The sequence below is a fragment of the Pogona vitticeps genome, chromosome 2 (genome assembly GCF_051106095.1).
Source record: "Pogona vitticeps strain Pit_001003342236 chromosome 2, PviZW2.1, whole genome shotgun sequence".
Classification (NCBI taxonomy): Eukaryota; Metazoa; Chordata; class Lepidosauria; order Squamata; family Agamidae; genus Pogona; species Pogona vitticeps.
The window spans coordinates 279,795,754-279,813,812 of record NC_135784.1 but is presented as its reverse complement, the minus strand read 5'-3'; the positions used below and the strand labels follow the sequence as shown (position 1 = coordinate 279,813,812).

Here is an 18,059-nt window from a genome sequence, read left to right as displayed (position 1 = left end):
TTGGAAAAGGGAAGGGGGGGAAACTAAACTGCCTTCAGAACTAATGATTTTTCCCTTTGAGCAAAGAGAAGTGAATGCCTCATACTAGGGTTACCTAAAATTGTAGCTACCTTTCACGGCTTAGTTGGAAGACCGGGGGCTGTTATGTATGTATGGATAAAGAATAGAGATGGGCACAAACTGCCAGTTCTGTGGTTCGTGATAGTTTGTTTTTCAGTTGAACAGGTGTTTGGTGCTTCAAAGTCTCATCTCATTCAGTGGGTGCCCACTAGGAGGCAGTGGCCTAGCTTCCCTGCCCCACCTCCTCTAGGTGCTGTCTCTGAATAGGCAAGTATCAGAGTACAGTGTTGTCCCACATGACTATGATAATCTGTTCCATAGAAATCGCTGTTTAGTGAAAACATCGTCTTGTGAAAACCGTTTCCCCATTGGAATGCAGTGAAACCTGTTTAATGCGTTCCAATGCGGAAAAAATGTCATTTTGCGAAGATCGCCCATAGGGAAGCCATTTTGCGAAGCGCCGATCCGCTGTTAAAATGGCTGCCCTGCAAAGCATCAGTCCTGAAAACACCCGTTTTGTGAAGCGCCAATCAGTAAATTGTCTTGCGAGAAACGGTTTGCGAAGCAGGGACCCAAACATCATCCAGCGAAAATCACCCATTGGTATCGCTATAGCGATTGCAAAACCTCATCGTCATGCGGATTCATCATTTTGCGAGGTTGTCTAGCGAGGTACCATTTTAGGTGGGGCTTCGAAGCACCAAACACCAGCCATTAAATAAACTGGCATGAACCACAGAATCGGTGTTTCTTGCCCATCTCTAGTAGAGAATTATCTTCATCAAGATTACTTTTCCTTGATATTGTGAGCCACGTTACTGCTTAGTATGCTTGGCTACTTCATCCAAGATTATTGGACAATTGCTGCAGGTTTTCCTCGTCTTGTTCCTTTAGGGGTATCTGCCAGTACCTCTTTGTTAGGTCTTTTTACGAAAAGTATCTGGTGCCTCCTAGCTGGTCTAATAAATCCCCCACTTTCGGCATTGGGTATGCATCAAATTTGGACAGGGTATTGACCTTATGGTAATCTATGCAAAATCTTACTGACCCATCCAGCTTCGGCACAACCACCAGGTAGCTGCACCAAGGCCCCTTAGCTGGTTCAGTGACTCCCAATGCCAGCATCTCCTTTACCTCTTTCTCAATCACATGAGCTAACTGTCTTGGCCAGGTCCTTCCGTTTGATCTCACCACCACCTCTGGGGTAGTTTTGAGATTATGTTCCACCCAGTGTGTACATCCTGGCTTTACTGAGAACACATCTGGGAATTCTCTTTCCAAAGCCCGGATTTGATCTAGCTGTCCTGGGCTTATCCAATCGTCCACCACTACCAAGGGATTTGGAGTTAATTCATTAGAAGGGGCCTCTGGTCCAAGCTCCATCTCTTTACAGTCTCCGAATAAGGCCTCCCTATCCACCCACAACTTTGACAGATTTACATGCAGTACCTCCAGTTTTTTCTTTTTGTCAACTATGTTTATCTCATAATCCACTTCACTGACCCGGCGGGTTATCTCATATAGCCCTTGCCATTTGGCAAAGAACTTGGCTGACTCTGTGGGGAGCAATACTAACACCTTTTGACACGGCCGGACTTCTCTGGGTCTTACTTTTCGGTCATATTGTTCCTTTACACCCACTTGTACCCTATCCAGGGCTTCCTTAGCCAGATTCCATGCTGTGTTCAGATTCCATGCTGAGCTTTCCCTCAGATCCATGATCAGTTATATAACCACTGAGTTATATCACAGGTTTGGAGAGATCTGACTCTTCTTCCCATTTCTCTCTTAGCAGGTCCAAGATGCCCCTGGGGTTTTGTACAATAATTCAAAAGGGGAAAACCCAGTAGATGCCTGGGGAACCTCTCTCATGGCAAACATCAAAGGGGCCAGGAACATATGCCACTGTTTTGGTTTTTCTTGGACTAGTTTCCTGACCATCCCTTTCTAGGTACAGTTGAATTGTTCCACCAGGCCATTTGCCAGTGGGTGGTAAACTGATGTCTTCATAGGTCTGACCCCCAACAGTTCCCACATCTGCTTAAACGTTAAACTCATAACGTTTGATCCTTGGTCGGTCAGTACCTCCCAGGGAAACCCCACCCTGGAGAACAATTAATTCTTTGGCCAATACCTTACCTGTACTTGTGCACAAAGGTATGGCCTCAGGGTGCCTGGTTGCATAATCAATGATCACCAGGACATATAAGTGTCCTCTTGCCGATTTAACCAGTGGTCCTACAATGTCCAGGGTGATCCGGTCAAAGGGGCGGTCCACCAAGGGCATAGGCATCATCTCTCCCCCAGGTCGAGGTTTTGGCTGGGTCACTTGGCACTCTGGGCATGAGCAGCAATAGTCTTCAACATCCTTGCTCATGCGCAGCCAGAAGAACCTCTGCTGAATCCGTGCCAATGTCTTTTGTACTGCCAAGTGTCCCGCCATTGGCATGCCATGGGCCAGCTTCAAAATCATTTGCCTTAGTCTCTCCAGGATCAGGAGCTGAGTTTCTTCCTCTCCCTCAGCCCTCCTGACCCCATACAGTATCCCATCCCTTTGTTCAAAATTGATTTTCCCTTCCTGAACGGCCCCTTCTGGGTCTGCTTTGAGCTGCACCTCATTGAGGCTCTCATTGTCTTGTTGCCGATTTCTTAATTGATTTCAAGAAATGTTCAGCATCTCTTCTTCCATTTCCCCATTGAGGGCCTCAGCATCTGCTTGCGCTAATTGTTCAAAGCCTGGCCAGTCTCTGCCTAGTAACATCTCTCAGCCGAACCCAGGAACTAGGCCTACTCCAGGCTTCTCATCTGACCCCTGATTTCTATTTATGCCAGCACTACTCCATAAGGTTTACCATCCCCGTGCATGCACCTAACGTATATTGGCTTGTGTAGTTCTTGTATTTCCCTAACAAGTCTGTTCAGATCCCCGGGTCTGTTCCGGGTGGTTTTCCTGGGATCGGGGATAGGTGGTGTTTGCACTTCCTTGTCGGCAGAGGGTGGGAGGGATGGCACTCCCATGAGAGGAATCTTGCTCTCACCATCAGTTTTACACTAGTCAAATATTTTATTGGCTCATATTCTAAACTAGCTGAAATGGAGACAAGTGTTCTGAACTCTTTCAAAGAAAGGTAAAGTATGAGTGAGACAACTAAAATGTAGTAAGAAATTGGTACATAGGCAATCCCCAGTAGTGCACTATGTAATAAAGATCAACTGAAGACTGGTTGTTTTTAGGGAGTAAAGCACTCCACATATATTGTCACAATCCATTCAGGAAACCAATGTGATTACTTACACTCTCTATACTACCAAGTGGTTGAGCAGCTTAAGCAGGATTGGTAAGCACGGAAGAAGTTTGCTGGAGATTTATTGGTATTCTGTATTACAATATATTTATTTACAAAAATTCAGGTTGGACCTTGGTGAAAGCATCTAAATTCTCCATCACAACTTTAAGTCCACACTCTGATAACAGATATATAATAATAATCCTGTGCTGCCAAGTCAATTCTGGCTCATGGTGACCCTTTTCAGGGTTTTCCAGATAGAAAATATTAAGAAGTAATTTACTGTTCCATTCTTCTGGGGACTGTACCCCTTCCCAAGGCCACATAGGCTAGCTCTACTCAGAGGATGCACAGTGTGGAATCAACCCCACAACCTCTTGACTCCATAGTCAGGTAGTTAACCCAATGAGCTATTTAGAGATACTGTACAGCACCTTAAATCACTAGTAACTTAATCCAAATGCATCTTTGTGTGAACAACAAAGATTTTGAGGTAAATTCAGAGATAATTTTTAAAGCTTTGGGGGACTTACAGTCCATTGCCTCATAAGTATTACTAAATTATGAATATTATCAGATTCACGGTATATAATACAGAGGAAGAAGACTGAAGCCCATGAAAGTTCAGTTAAGCAGCCTTAAAGGCGCTGTTGTCTTAGCTACAAATGACTAATATTATTTGGAAATGTATAGTCTTCCCTCCACACACCTCCTGATACATCTTGCTTGGGGGTGGGATCATCCAGCTTTTTTAAATAGCTGTAAAACAAATCAAACTTCGTAAATCCCTACAGGAAACTGGTCAGATATTTGCAACCACACTAGGGGAAAAAAAGAACATCGCCGAGTCACTACTTCTTAAATACGAATTTTTTAAAAAAATCAATTTAAGATTGCAAGCAATTTTTCATTTGACTTTGCCGATACATTTACTGGTGAGAAAGAATGGACGGGCTCGACAGGCTGCCCCACCCCGTGTTACTAAGGGCCATGATTGCGTTCAGGTTCGGGTATTTTACGCCACCCCATCCCTCTTCTCCAGCACCCAACCATTCATTTTCCCATTCATCCAGTAACAGCCCTCCTCCCGCCCAGCTGAGATCTCGCTCTCCACAGACAACAAGCCTTCACGTGACCCAACGCCACCAATTCCGCTCTCCTGGCCCCGCCTACCTTTTCGAACCCTCGGAGAATCGGCATTGCGTAGCCGTAGAAACGCATTCAGGGTGGAACGCTGGGCAGCCAATGGCAAGCGGAGGAAACCAAAGCGGCAGCCAATGAAAGCGGACGGGTGCGAGTTTTAAACCTGCTACGGTCGGCTGGGTGGCTATCGGACTCGTGCGCACTAGCGGCCGGTTGTCTCTTGGGCTGGAACGGGAAGGAGAAGCCGGTCGGAGCAGAGGAACGGGGAGAGGTGTTTGAGAGGAGCTAGTGCTGTAGGAATCGAGGCTAGGCCATGGCTTTGCGAGTCACCCGGGTATGGAACAGGGAGTTATTTTTTGGCTGGCTTTTGTTGTTTAGTCGTTAAGTCGTGTCCGACTCTTCGTGACCAGCTAATATCTTTTGCAACAAGGCTGAAATTTTGTATAAGTTATACCTGATGTGGGTGCTAGTTGCTTGAATATCATTAGGCTTGCTTCTGAGGAAGCCTACGTAGGGTTCTGCTTTCGCGGGGGGGGGGGGCAGGCAAACGTGATGTCTGTAATTTAATGCCATTTTTAATATGTGGTTGCTTTAAATCTGCCATGTACGTTTGCTTCTAAGCCCTTCTACCTATGGCTGCTTCTGAATCCCTTTCTCCAGCAGGGAAGATGCGATGACGGGACTTAACGGCGTTGCCTCGTTAACTGTTCTATTAAGGACTTGTGCTTGAGGCACCTTCTTAAGTCTGGTTTCTCCCACAGCTGCTGAAAAAAAGCAGAATTTATAAAGCTTTCCTCACCTCAGTATCATCTTACTTTAATACTCGTATGTGTTTGGATGTTTATGTGACCTAAAGGGGAGCCTTTCTTTTCTCTACAGAATGTAAAAGTGAATACAGAGAACAAAACCAAACCAGCAATGGCAGCTACCAAGCGGGGGGTTGGAGTCGCCAAACCAAGTTTAAGGCCTCGGACTGCCTTGGGTGACATTGGCAATAAGGCATGTGACCTGAAGCCCAAGGACTTAGCGAAAAAGGTAAGCCTGTTCTCTGGTCCAAACAGAAAACTGGGAAGAAAAATTTGCTGCTGCAGTGACTTCTTTACCTGTTTCCACCCCCCTTCTCCCCCACCACCTCTACCAAATTAGGAAATATTGAAACCTGCAGTTATAGACAAAGTGACCACTCGGAAAGCCTCAAGACCTGTTGAAAAGACAACTGAGCCTGTGAAAGAAGAAAAACCAGTCCCAGAACCTGTTAAGGTAACGAGTGGCCTCTATATTGGTGGCAGGCTGATGATATTTACCGATTTTAATCTGTTGGTTACATTTATATCCTGATTTTCTCCCCATGAATTCAAAGTGGTGTACACAGTTCTCCTAGCTTAATCGCCATGACAATCTTGCAAGGTAGGCCAGAGGGAAAGTGTTTGGCCCAGCCAATCTATGCAGTGGCTGAATAGAGACTGGAATCTGGATCTATGAGTCCCAGACCAGTCTTCTAAATGGCACACCTTACTGGTGTGTCTGAAATAATAGCTTTCTTTGAAAATTAATCTGGGCCAGCACTGTAATTGCCAGTTAGGTATTTCATCCTAAAACAGATTAAAAGATCAAAATAACTTTCTGCCAAGGTTTCTTAAATCAAACACTACATTGGATTGAATTTTAAACAGTGCTTTTCCTAGACCCATTCCCTGTAAGCCAGGAAACCAAGATCAAGTATTTCCTGCTACTATCTAGACCATTACTCTTTGGTAATAAAGGTTAATATATGTGAAATTCAGTTTTTCAAAAGGGAGATTGCTGCTGACCCTGGTATGTTGTAGACTAATTACTGGCACATGATGATGTTTGTTTATTCCGCAGTTACAGTCTCCCTCCCCAAGCCCAATGGAGACTTCTGGTATTGCACCAGCAGAGGACGTATTATGCCAGGCATTCTCAGATGTTCTGCTTGAAGTGAAAGATGTAGATACGGAAGATGGTTGTGATCCTAACCTCTGCAGTGAATATGTGAAAGACATCTACAATTACCTGAAAGTTCTTGAGGTTGGTTTCAGGAACTGAGATAAGCAAGCTTTGTAACTCTGGGAGTAAAATATCTTGCAGATCTAGTTGTAGTCAGCATAACAAGAAATGGAAAGCAACATTTTTTGTCTGTGTGCAAAGTCTACAAAAGCACTGCAGGGCTACTAAATGTCTTTATTGCATGTATTTGGTTCAGTTCTCAAAATATAGAGATCTGATATTTATTGTCTGGGAAATGGCATAAGAGAACTCATCATAGAACTGCAGTAGTACATGGCTCTGGAGCTAAAAGTCTGGAGACATATTCAAGATTTGTTTATGAAGCTAAATAAGCCATTATACATTAGTCAGATTTTGTCTCCTTTTGCAGGGTCAGCAGTCAGTCCGACCAAACTACTTGGCAGGCCAGGAAATCACTGGAAATATGCGGGCAATTCTAATTGACTGGCTTGTCCAAGTCCAGATGAAGTTCAGACTATTGCAAGAGACCATGTACATGACTGTTGCAATTATTGATCGTTTTCTGCAGGTAAGAAGCTGGCCAGTGAGAAACATTACATTGTTCAAAGCACAGCCAGCACACAATAAGAGCACATTTTCTTAAACACATAGCTTTCCATTACACTTAAACCTGATTGCTATATTAAAAGCTGCATGTTGCACAAGATCTCAGGAATTGTCTTGGCTCATCTGTAGCATTTTTCTTGGACAGTTTAAAAAGCCATCTAGAAAGTCTGTACACACTGAGACTTGGAACAGATTTGGCAATCTGCTTCTTGGGGAACCTATGTACTGTACAACTAATGGTGGGCAGCTGTAGCTATCCAAGTGTTTTGGGTTTACAACTCCCAGTTATCTCCTTAGCATAGCTAATGGGAAGAATTATGGGACTTGTGGTTTAGTTACATCTGCTCTATAGTGAATATTTTTTAAAAAACTGGTTAGGTTTCAGGTTTGTACCATTCTGAGAAGCAAGACATTTTTGTAGAAGATCTGAATGATGATGCTTTGCTTTACAGAACAACAAAGTCGCTAAGAGGATGTTGCAGTTGGTTGGTGTAACAGCCATGTTCATTGCTAGCAAATATGAAGAAATGTTTCCTCCAGAAATTGGTGACTTTGCTTTTGTCACTGATCACACCTACACCAACCTTCAGATCAGACAAATGGAAATGAAGATCCTAAGATCACTCGATTTCAACCTTGGCCGTCCTCTTCCACTGCACTTCCTAAGGAGGGCATCAAAAATTGCAGAGGTATTACTGCTTTATAAGTTCATCACTGATTTTCGCGAAGGCTTTCACGGCCGGGATCTAATGGTTGTTGTGGGTTTTTCGGGCTCGGCTGTGTTCTGAAGGTTGTTCTTCCTAACATTTCGCCAGTCTCTGTGGCTGACATCTTCAGAGGACAGCACTCTGGCGTCCCCTGAAGGAGACTGGCGAAACGTTAGGAAGAACAACCTTCAGAACACGGCCAAAGAGCCCGAAAAACCCACAATAACCATCATCTATCCCTTGCATTATCTTCCATGAAAATCACTCCTGAATTGAAAATAAATCAGAAGATCTAGCCTGGAATCCTGAAACACCACCTTCAGAGCAGTGGGTGAAAGCGACTATCCTTTTGTCTGTTGGTGTTCTTGGCCACAAGTGCCTTCTTAGCTCTGTTCAGATGGAAAACAACACTGTTCAAAAGAAAGGTTCATCTTGATTTTTCTCAACACATTTACAGACATCAAGACATTGGTTCAAAATGTGGCAGAAGTGTTCCTTCAGCTGTACAGCTCAGTGAGGGTAACCCAACATTCTTCTGACTGTTCCAGGCAGATATACAGCAACACACACTGGCAAAATATCTAATGGAGCTCTCACTGGTGGATTATGATATGGTGCACTTCCCTCCTTCTCAGATTGCTGCTGCAGCTTATTGCCTAGCGACTAAAGTTCTTGATGAGGGAGAGTGGGTAAGTTATGGATTTCAGAAGTGGCCCTCGGTTACAGTATGGAAGTGGGTACTAGAATTTCCCATGGAGTTCCCTCCTTCCTTAGGTAAGAGTAGAAATGACTGCTCAATAATATTCCTGTGCTCCTTTTTCCACTTGCCCTAGACTTTTTCTCCGAGAATAGTTTGAAGACTATGGCCAGCATCTAATAGCATTTGTCTGCTGATGGGACTACTACTTTCAGTCTTTTCTAAAGACCCTCCCGTGCACTGTGACAGCTAGCCCCACAAGGCTGGTGAACCCTCTTAAGCACTTTGGGGGGCTGTAAAGAGAAACAGCAGGAAGCCCCACTGCACTAGTAGCCGAGTGTTAGCACAATGTTATATACAGACTTGGGTCTAAGCAGTGAGTTGAAGCTTTCCTAGGGACTCTCATGGCAGATGCAGCCCTGTATCTGCTTGGGGTTGCTATCTAAGTATTACAAAAGAGACACACAGTCTGAGGATTTTAAGTGTTTAAGATGTTTACATTTCAGGTGTTCTAGGACTATTATTCAGATGCAGTCTCCTCCAAGAGATGTCAGCAAGAACATCTTCAAGTTGCTTTGTAGTGCTTTTAACCCCACCTTGCTTCTTGCTCTTAGACGCCAACCCTGCAACACTACATGTACTACACGGAGAGTGCTCTTGTTCCTGTTATGCAGCATATGGCCAAAAATGTGGTAATGGTTAACAGAGGCCTTACAAAGCACATGGTAAGCAAATATCAGCTACTGTCCATTTGTCTGCTTCAGTTACCTGCAGCTTAAAACATCAATGGGGCTTGGATTATGAGTCGGTGTGCGGCAGCTGTTCCAGTTGGTGGACAAATGTGCTTTGTATGCTTTCCTATTCTGTTCAATTGTAGTCTTTATAAAAAAGGGAGGGTGAGTTAATTCACTACCTTCAAAGTGGCAGCATAAGTTTGTCTGAAAATTTCTCTGCAATTCTGCTTTAATGTGTTTATGTGTACTGATACAGTGGGTTGGAGTGCCCATATCATGGAAACTCTTGGGGGGATGTAACAGCACTGGTAAAACCACTCCCTATACTTCACTTACCTTGAAAAGCTCAATTAGGGCTGCTGTAAAACATATGCATGTACTGATATAGCTTCCTAATTTTAAAATAAAATGGTGCATAATCCTCTGTTCTTGAGATACCATCTAACCTTTGTCTCTGCAGACTGTGAAGAACAAATACGCCAGCAGCAAGCATGCTAAGATCAGCATTCTTCCAGCACTGAACTCTGCAATCATACAGGACCTGGCTAAACCCCTACTGAAATAGATCTAATTTAACTGTTGGACAAAGTTGACACTATGTGTCACTGGCCTGTGTGTATATATATGTATTCATTTAAAGTTTTTAATAAACTTTCCTTTTTACTTTAATTTTTTGTCATGGTGTAACAAGTGAAAAATTCTTGGTGGTAGACCTTTTTCTAAGCCTAAACTAAAACCTATGCTCATTTGGTAGATGAGAGTTATATTTTTTAAAAGAGGGCATAATAAATCCTGCACCAGACATACTGGAGCATATCTCCATCCTAACAAACATGAAAAGTACCCTGAAATTGAGTTCTTAATGAGGGGCAACTATACTACCAATTTGAGCATGCATGAGAAATGTCCAAGTAAAGACCAAGCTACTGAACAAGTAATTACAGAAGCATGCTTTAGAAAGGTACAATTCTCTAAAAAGGTAGTATTTTGATTTTTAAGTTGCTGCTTTAGCAGTGAAGTTGCAAAAGCATTAATTCCCAACATCCAATGGCTAACTATCTTTTCCCTCCTTACTTGAAATCGCTGCACTTTTCAGTATACTTCTTGTTGAGACCAATTATGTTTGCATATAGGCAGAAAATATAACTAATGGAACTGTGAAGGGTGCCTGTTGAATTGACATACTTTTGTCTGTCTTTAGAGATTATCATTCTTCCAATTGCTACCACCCTCCACAACTCTTGCGCAAAACTTATGACTTGCAGGTCTCTGGAAGATGACATCACTAAAAAAATCAAACAACTTACAAACTTGTGGAGGATTCCCACTTCAGGACAATTCTTCCTATCACCTGGTTTCTAAAACTTTAAAACAGATAAATGCAGACACAACACAGGCCACTACAGAAAGGTCATAGTTTATCTCACATTTTTTATCCTGTAGCCTAGGCACGAAATACTATAGTGAAATGGACTAATATGAGTGGGTCGATGTTAGCGATAAAACAGTGCAGTTTATGACTTCGGCATGCACACCATCTCTACTACAATCACAAAAATATAGCCTGAGGAACATGTACACTACTGGTTTAGCTAGCTTTTTACTATCTTTACTGTCTTATTGTAAAATCAGTGTTTCGGAACTGATCTCTCTTGGTCTGCGTGCAGAGAGAAAACATGGTTGAAATTGACTTTATTTTTCTGCTTCCTAACTGGTTCTGGAATGTGCCATTTGATTTTTGGTTTTTTTGGACACCAAATCCCAGAATTCTTACAATATTCCAGCCTCAAACATACCTGCAGACACCTTCATTTCATTCAGCAGGAGAAAGGCTGAGGCTTTTTTCTAGGCCTTGTTTCCTGCTGCAATATTTTCTGGCGGGTGGTAGCCTTGTTCTCCTTTATGCTTTACATACAGTGCCTCCTGAAGAACCATCACCCCCCCCCCCAGGAAACCCTGGAGCAAAAAAAAAAGGCCTTTCTCCAGGTGAGCAAAATGAAGGTGTCTGCCAGGTGTGTGTGTGTGTGTCAGCTGAAACTCCTAGAATTGGAGGATTCTTGAATTCTGGGATTTTTAGTAAAAGCACACACGCACGCCCCTGAATGGCATATTGCTATCTGACACCAATTCCAAGTTAAAGGAGTAAAATGCGTCCCTGCTCTAGCGGTAAGTTCATCTAACACAGCTTCCCAATCAACTGTGCCTAGGGTTGCAGCGTATCATGCTGATTTGACATGAGTCACATCATGCACCTGGAATTAATTATTTTAAAATAAGCATACAAATTCAAATACGTCACACACTGCTTGAACGTTTTGCAGGGTATCGTCTTTAACCAGAACTTGTAAGGTTTAAATTCCAATGTAAAGATAAAGCAGTGCTTCCTATACTAAAAACACGTTCCGTTTTGCAAGGCGGGCAACGAGCCACGCTCTGAACCCTCGCGCGCCGAAGCCTCTTGATCTCGCCCAGGATGACACTTTCCCCCCCTTTCCCCCCCCCCGCGCAAAACAGGCCGTCCAGTCCCGGGGGCGTGGCCTCATTCGGCCGCGACTCCGCGTAGCCGGCGCGTTCTTTTCCCCAGCCCTGAGAAGGGAGCGCCGTGGCCTTCGATGGAATGAGGGAAAAAAAGGGCAACGGAGCTCAGGCCGGAGCAATCGATCGCCGTTGCCCTCAGTGACGTCACGCGAGGAGGCGGCGGGCGGTTTGAAAGCGGAGGCGGCTCCGAGCGCGTCCGCGGAAAGGAAGTGGAGGCCCTTGCTATCCGCCGCCGTCGCTGGTCGTCGAGATGGAAGCGCCGGGCGGCAGCCACAGCTTGGCCGGTTGCCGGGATACACCGGTGGGACCGGCCGCCACCCTCAGCGGCTCCTTGGACGAGCCGGCAGGAGAAGGAGCTGGAAGACTCCCGACCGAGGAAGGGGAGAAGAAGCCGGACCTACTCACGCTGTTCCGGTCCGTTCCTCTTTTGCCGCTCGGCCGCAACGGAGAGGCTGCAACGCCGCGAAAGGGTCTCTCTCCGAGAGACAACAGCCCTGGACCTCGGGGGTGCAGCTGTCCCCATGTCGTTAGACTACCCTTCCCATCATCCTTGATCTATGGGAGGCTGATGGGAATGGAAGCCCAGCGTGTGGAGAGCGACCCTTTCACCACCCTTGTTCTAGAGACTCTAGCTAGAGCAGCGGTTTCTGGACTGCCCTTCCCAGAAGCCCTCGCCTGTTTCTTCAGTTTTCAGTAACAACTGCATTTTTAAAATATACTTTAATGTTGCCTTCGATATTTTGTAGAAAAACAGGAAATGAGGTATTTAAGTTTTAAAGATAATTGTATTACCCTTCCACTGTGTTGGTGTTGCTCAGCCTGAGCTACAATACTTAATGTGTTGCAATTGTATAACATCTGCTCTGGAAGGTTGGGGAAACCCTCTAAGTCAGTCTGTGAGATGGCTCTTGGGACTGAAAGTTTGTCCATTCCTTCCTGCCTGGGTGAATCATCCATTTCACAAGGTTTGTTCTCTGAACTCTGTTTCTGGGTGCTCAGAATTTCATTTTCTAAAAGGATGGACATGTGATAAAATAGATTAGTGTGGAGAATGGGTATAGTCGTGTGGGAAGGAAATATTGTTCCTTCTGAGACTTTCTAAACATGGTTCATGCCCACACACAACAAAAGGAAACAAACAGTAATAAATAGAAATTGAGAAGACAGAATTCTTGAGTACATCTCTGCTGGGAAGAAAATAATGGGTAAAATATAGTGGTGGGATTCCCTCTGGATTGTAAAATGAGGAGAAAGGTATAAGAATAATGGCAGTACAGAAGTAAAAACATGCATCGTAAAAAGTACAATGTTTCACAAATTTGAGTTAATCTTTAGATGGTGGTAGTATTTTAATATTAAGCTTATAATACTTGAATGTTTTACAAAAGTTGACCAATTCTTGCTTTAAAATCTTCACTTAAATTGAACAGCTAATATCTGAAGACTTATTAATGGAATAAACTTTCATGGAAATTAATGCAGCTATTCCTCTTATTGACGTTGTTTTGCTTCTTAATTGCAGTGTGAAGGAACAAATTAAACAACATCTTATGGAATATAATACAACAATTAATGCAAGTAAGTATATCAATGCTATTGTTTAAAAACACTAAATTTTTCATGGCTATAATGCTATGGTAACCATAAAGTCAATATTTTTTCATATCAAGCATGTCCTTGTTTAAAAAAATAAAATACTAGGATGAAGATTGTGAAAATTGTATTTTGAAACTTAGAAACCTTTCTGTGTCATGCTTTGTTTGTCTCAGAAATTGTCTTCTTTCCCTTTTTTTCTAACAATTACTTAACTTTTGTTTGGTAGATGAAGAAAGCTTTCCTGATCAAGTTATAGATGAAAAGATAATCGAATGGTATGTTTTTGGAACTATTTATTATTTATGTATTTAATATGCCCCTTTTCTCCCAAGAGAGGTGGCTCACAGTCAATTAAATCAATATCAACACAGTTAAAAGCACCCAGTCAAGAGTACAAAGGACTGTGGGAACCACCAGGTCCACCCCTCAGAAGGACCTCCTTGGATTTCTGGACAAGTTAAAGGCAAATATGAGAAATGCAGGAGGGACTCTTCTCCTAATTCTAGCCCTGCCTCCTCTTCCTTTTTGTTCTTCTATTGAGACAAAGAGAGAGAGAAAGAGTCTCGCCGACGCCTCCATGATTCTCCAGCACGATCTACATGCAAACAAGGGTATGGGTGTGTGTATGTGTGTGCAGGGGTCTGTCCACAACTCACCCTTGCTCAACCAAGCAGCCATACAGAGAGAGATCTCCTGCCCTGCAAGTTTCTGCCACCACAGTGCCTTTCCTCAGTTCTTTCCCAGGCTTTTGGACAATGAGTAGCATAAGCTGGTCTGCCACAAAATGGCTCTGCCTATTCTTCCCAATGTGATAATGAATCACCTTAAGATACTGTCAAAGGGTGCCTGATGAGTTCTGACCTCTAAAACATTTAAAAAGCAGAGAGTAGGACCACTTGCACCACCACCACCGTGCCCCCGAGCGCAGTCATGATGCAACCCTCAAACACAGGCGTGAGGTATGTGCTTTGGCCATTCACACCTTGGTAGCCAACTCCCTGATTGCTAGGACTTCTGTCTTATGGGCCTAGTCCATCCTTCCATAGATGCCAGTGGCTGCCTGCCATCATCTGGACAACAAACTTACATGGGTGTGGAAGGACCAGCTGATTTAGGTATAACCATAGACAAATGGAGGCCTCAGCTGCTTTGAATTCTCAGGACCGACTAGAAGACATTTGCAAAGCAACCACAGGGGCCATGTCCATCATGTTGTTCTGGCTTTACCAGATTGATAAGTACGGTTCAGCCAACAGGTCCTTGAGCTGGAGGATCTTGCAACATGTTTTATGAATCACTTGTCTACTTGAGAAGGGTTGCTGCTGCAGTACTTCCTTTTCATTTGAGTCTGCTCCTTCACTCACAAAGAACAGAAAGTTAATCTTACCAAGAAAGTTCCTTCCAGAGAGGGGACCTGACACACACACCCTTCCTGGGCACTAACTTTCTTCTTTTGCTTAGGATATTCAGGGGTTTTTTGTGCTTGCCTCTGCACAATTACCCCAGATAGTTCTGTTTTTCTTAACTTCTTTCCACCCATGGTTTTGGTTCTTGTTTACTGAAAAGTCTGCATATTTATTCTCATAGTACTGCCAATACTCCTTCAGTCCTGTTTTTTTGGTCATAAGAGTCTAAAAAATTGTGTTTCATTTTAAAACAACAATAGAGATGGAAGGCTCACCACATCCAATATCAAACTGTGTTTTCCTGTTATAGTCTTGGAATATCCCTCTGTCATTCTGTTGTTGATCTAGAAGTTGCATTAAAAGGGAGAAATACTTCTGAATTGATGTCATTATATGGATATAAATAGAAGTTCATTTCTATTTGCTCTTTCAAATCTTACAATTTCCAGTGCAACTTGCAAAATACCTAGAGTGGATATCAGACTGTTTAAATATCACTGTTCTGTAAACATGAGTAACTGAGAAGAAATATTATACACTTTTCACACTATTGTAAGAATGTATTTGAAACCTCCTGAAAAGTTTGACTGAATTATTTCAATATTGTTCACAGTTCTATAGAAGACTTGGAAAAAGAAATGGAGGAGGTAAAGATATCATACCAAAACAAAACCTTGGCATTACAAAGGTAAGGGCTGTGCTTCTGTTCACATGAATCATATCCTGCACCTTCTATATAAATTTGTCTTCTCGGGCACCTAACAAAATAAAAAAAAAGGTACAGTTAGTTCTGTTACGCAAAAACAGAATATGGCAACTTTAAGGGAATATTAGTTTGATCAAAAATGAACCATGAACTTTAGATCTTTATGTGCAAAATATTCTGACATAGAGCTAGTTCTAATAATATTTGACAACTGAACTACAGCACATTACTTGTATATGGAAATGTGTGTATGAGATGAGAAACCACACTTGGTGTCCAATTCTTGTTTCTTGATGTGTTTGTCTATATCGCAACTAGATCTTAAGTGTCATTTCTATTTGCTATATAGGATTCAAATCGCTGATGCCCTAAGAAACAAACTGAAGAACAATGACGAGGATTCCAGGTAAGTAGGGCTTAAAGGTAAGGAGTTCTTTAGAACTGATTTATCTATCCTGACGAGGTTTTGCTTATTTTTTAAATGAATGTCCTGTGCTTATACATTACTGGCTGATTTTTATTTATTTATTTATTTTATTTTATTTTATTTTATTTTATTTTATTTTATTTATATCCCGCCTGTCTGGTCGGTTAAGACCACTCTAATGTTTAGTAAGTCACAACTAAAATAGGCCTGTTCACTCACCAAAACCACACGGATTCAAAGGGCTCATTCTAGTTGCAACTTAGCATGCAAAGCAATAGGATTTCAGCTACTGTTTGTGTGGATAACAGATAGTTTAAGAAACGTACTTGTCCCCAATGACTAAGAATCATAGGTTAAACATGTAGTCTTTAAAACATTCCCAAGTCTGAAATAGTGCTTTCTAGTTCCAGTTGATCTCCATACTATACTGTATGCCAGAAAACTTGCCAAATGCAACTGCTATATTAGCACCTGATGCGTCAATCACTGGCTACAGTCATGGACTCTGGCTCTAGTTGTCCTTGATGGATAGCAAGGTAAGAAAATTAAGCAGGATCAGATCCGCAACTGGGCTATATCTTAGGCTTGCAATTAGAGATGGGGATATTCATATTTGTAAACGAACACGAGGTGTACCTCATGTGGGTCTGTCCCTCAGAACCAGTCAGTCCACTCGTGTGTTGCCACGCTACCAGCCTCCTGCTCTTTTTGCCAATCACAGAAGTCGTTTCGTTTAGTCTTGTCCAACTCTTCGTGACCCCATGGACCAGAGCACGCCAGGCCCTCCTATCTTCCACTGCTTCCTGTAGTTGTGTCAATTTCATGTTGGTTGCTTCGCAGACACTGTCCGGCCATCTCATCCTCTGTCATCCCCTTCTCCTCTTGCCTTCACACTTTCCTAACATCAAGGTCTTTTCCAAGGAGTCTTCTCTTAGTAGCTCCACCATATCCCTGCTCTTCTGGCCACTCAACAGTCATGCAGGGAGACTTGTCCTGCCGCCCCTACCTGCAGTCGCCAGCCAAGCCAGGAGAAGGCAGAGCTACTTCTGCGATTGGCAAGAAGAGCGGGAGGCTGGCAGCACATCAGCATGTGAGTGGACAGGACAGTTCCGAGGGCCAGATCTACATTAGGTGCTTCTGGGATGGGGATATTCATGTTCGTTTACAAATGGGAATATCCCCATCTCTACTTGTAATCTTTGGGGATTGTATTGTCATTTCAAAGCTAGTCATTTGAAAGCAACTGGATAAGTTTGTTTAAAAATGGCATTGAACTCTTATTTCATTACTTCACAAGATGGATATGTATAGTTCCACTGCCCAGCTACAAGTAAAAATTGACTCTTTTAAAACTTAGAAGGCTTAAATTGGACATAATAGGAGCAACCCTCTTTGTTGTTGATTTTCATATAAATCAGGCAAAGCTTTAGCTCTGTTTAAGAGTAGGAACCATTTGGGAGTCTTCCAAAATGCTTCTTTCATCTGTTTCTCAAGGATATCACAACACAGAAGGGACTTGCTTGCCCATTTTGCGCTTCAAATGACTGCTACATCGTTTCATAGGAAATCGCACATCCTAAGTGTAACACATCGATCATGCTGCCATGCCACATTCCCTTTTCTTTACAGGATCGTAAAAGCTGGCCAGAATTCTATTAAGTGTAAATTAATTCATGTACATTTCAGTGACAAACTGCAAGTTAAGAAGTTAGTGCAGGCATTTGCTGTTGCACATTAAGTCACATGGCTTAGGGAGCAACAGCAAATGCCTTCATTGATATAACAATTTGCAACCATGATTTTTTTTACCAACTGTATGCCAACATAAAAATACTATAGGATTCCAGCAAATGTATTTTACAGACACTTTAGTGCTTGTAGCTTTGTGCAGCTGCCCATCTTGATACCCATTTGTCTGACATGCTTAGGCAGCATAACACACACATGCTAGGAATAAAAGTGGAAGAGACATGTCATGCAATTTTAATTCATGGTCAAAGGAAGAATTAAACAGCATATTATGCTGTTTCTTCTTTTCATATTATCCCAGCCACAAGGTGCATTTCTTAGAAGAATGATATTGTGAGGCTGGGAGTACCTCCAGAGGCACTCCACAGAGTGTACTGCCCGTCTCCTCGAGCAAAAACCCTGAGGGATGTCTGT

The 18,059-nt window shown here is 42.9% G+C and overlaps 2 protein-coding genes across 3 annotated transcripts in view; both read left to right on the top strand.

Annotated features, from left to right (window-relative positions):
* The first annotated feature begins 4,642 nt into the window (after nt 1–4,642).
* On the top strand, nt 4,643–9,892 carry CCNB1 (cyclin B1). Its single transcript, XM_020783740.3, has 9 exons — nt 4,643–4,824; nt 5,370–5,525; nt 5,637–5,750; nt 6,357–6,539; nt 6,889–7,047; nt 7,538–7,774; nt 8,341–8,481; nt 9,104–9,214; nt 9,684–9,892. The coding sequence occupies exons 1-9, from the start codon at nt 4,804–4,806 to the stop codon at nt 9,786–9,788; spliced, it is 1,227 nt and encodes a 408-aa protein (XP_020639399.3). The 5' UTR covers nt 4,643–4,803; the 3' UTR covers nt 9,789–9,892.
* A 2,019-nt stretch (nt 9,893–11,911) lies between these two features.
* Nucleotides 11,912–18,059, top strand: part of LOC110073974 (centromere protein H) — a 29,692-nt gene continuing 23,544 nt past the window's right edge. The window contains exons 1-5 of one of the 2 annotated variants that reach the window (XM_020783744.3): nt 11,912–12,175; nt 13,284–13,339; nt 13,584–13,632; nt 15,377–15,451; nt 15,819–15,875. In XM_020783744.3, coding sequence (XP_020639403.3) covers nt 12,012–12,175; nt 13,284–13,339; nt 13,584–13,632; nt 15,377–15,451; nt 15,819–15,875 — 401 coding nt within the window. In that variant the 5' untranslated portion in view covers nt 11,912–12,011. The remainder of the gene's footprint in view (nt 12,176–13,283; nt 13,340–13,583; nt 13,633–15,376; nt 15,452–15,818; nt 15,876–18,059) is intronic. The other variant, XM_072992685.2, reaches the window with a different exon arrangement.

Bases quoted from the DNA above. Each gene is read 5' to 3' on its own strand.
- CCNB1 (XM_020783740.3), top strand. From the start codon at position 4,804: ATGGCTTTGCGAGTCACCCGG. The intron at 5,526-5,636 runs GTAAGCCTGTTC...CTACCAAATTAG, and splicing joins CCAAGGACTTAGCGAAAAAG to GAAATATTGAAACCTGCAGT. The intron at 8,482-9,103 runs GTAAGTTATGGA...TCTTGCTCTTAG, and splicing joins TTCTTGATGAGGGAGAGTGG to ACGCCAACCCTGCAACACTA.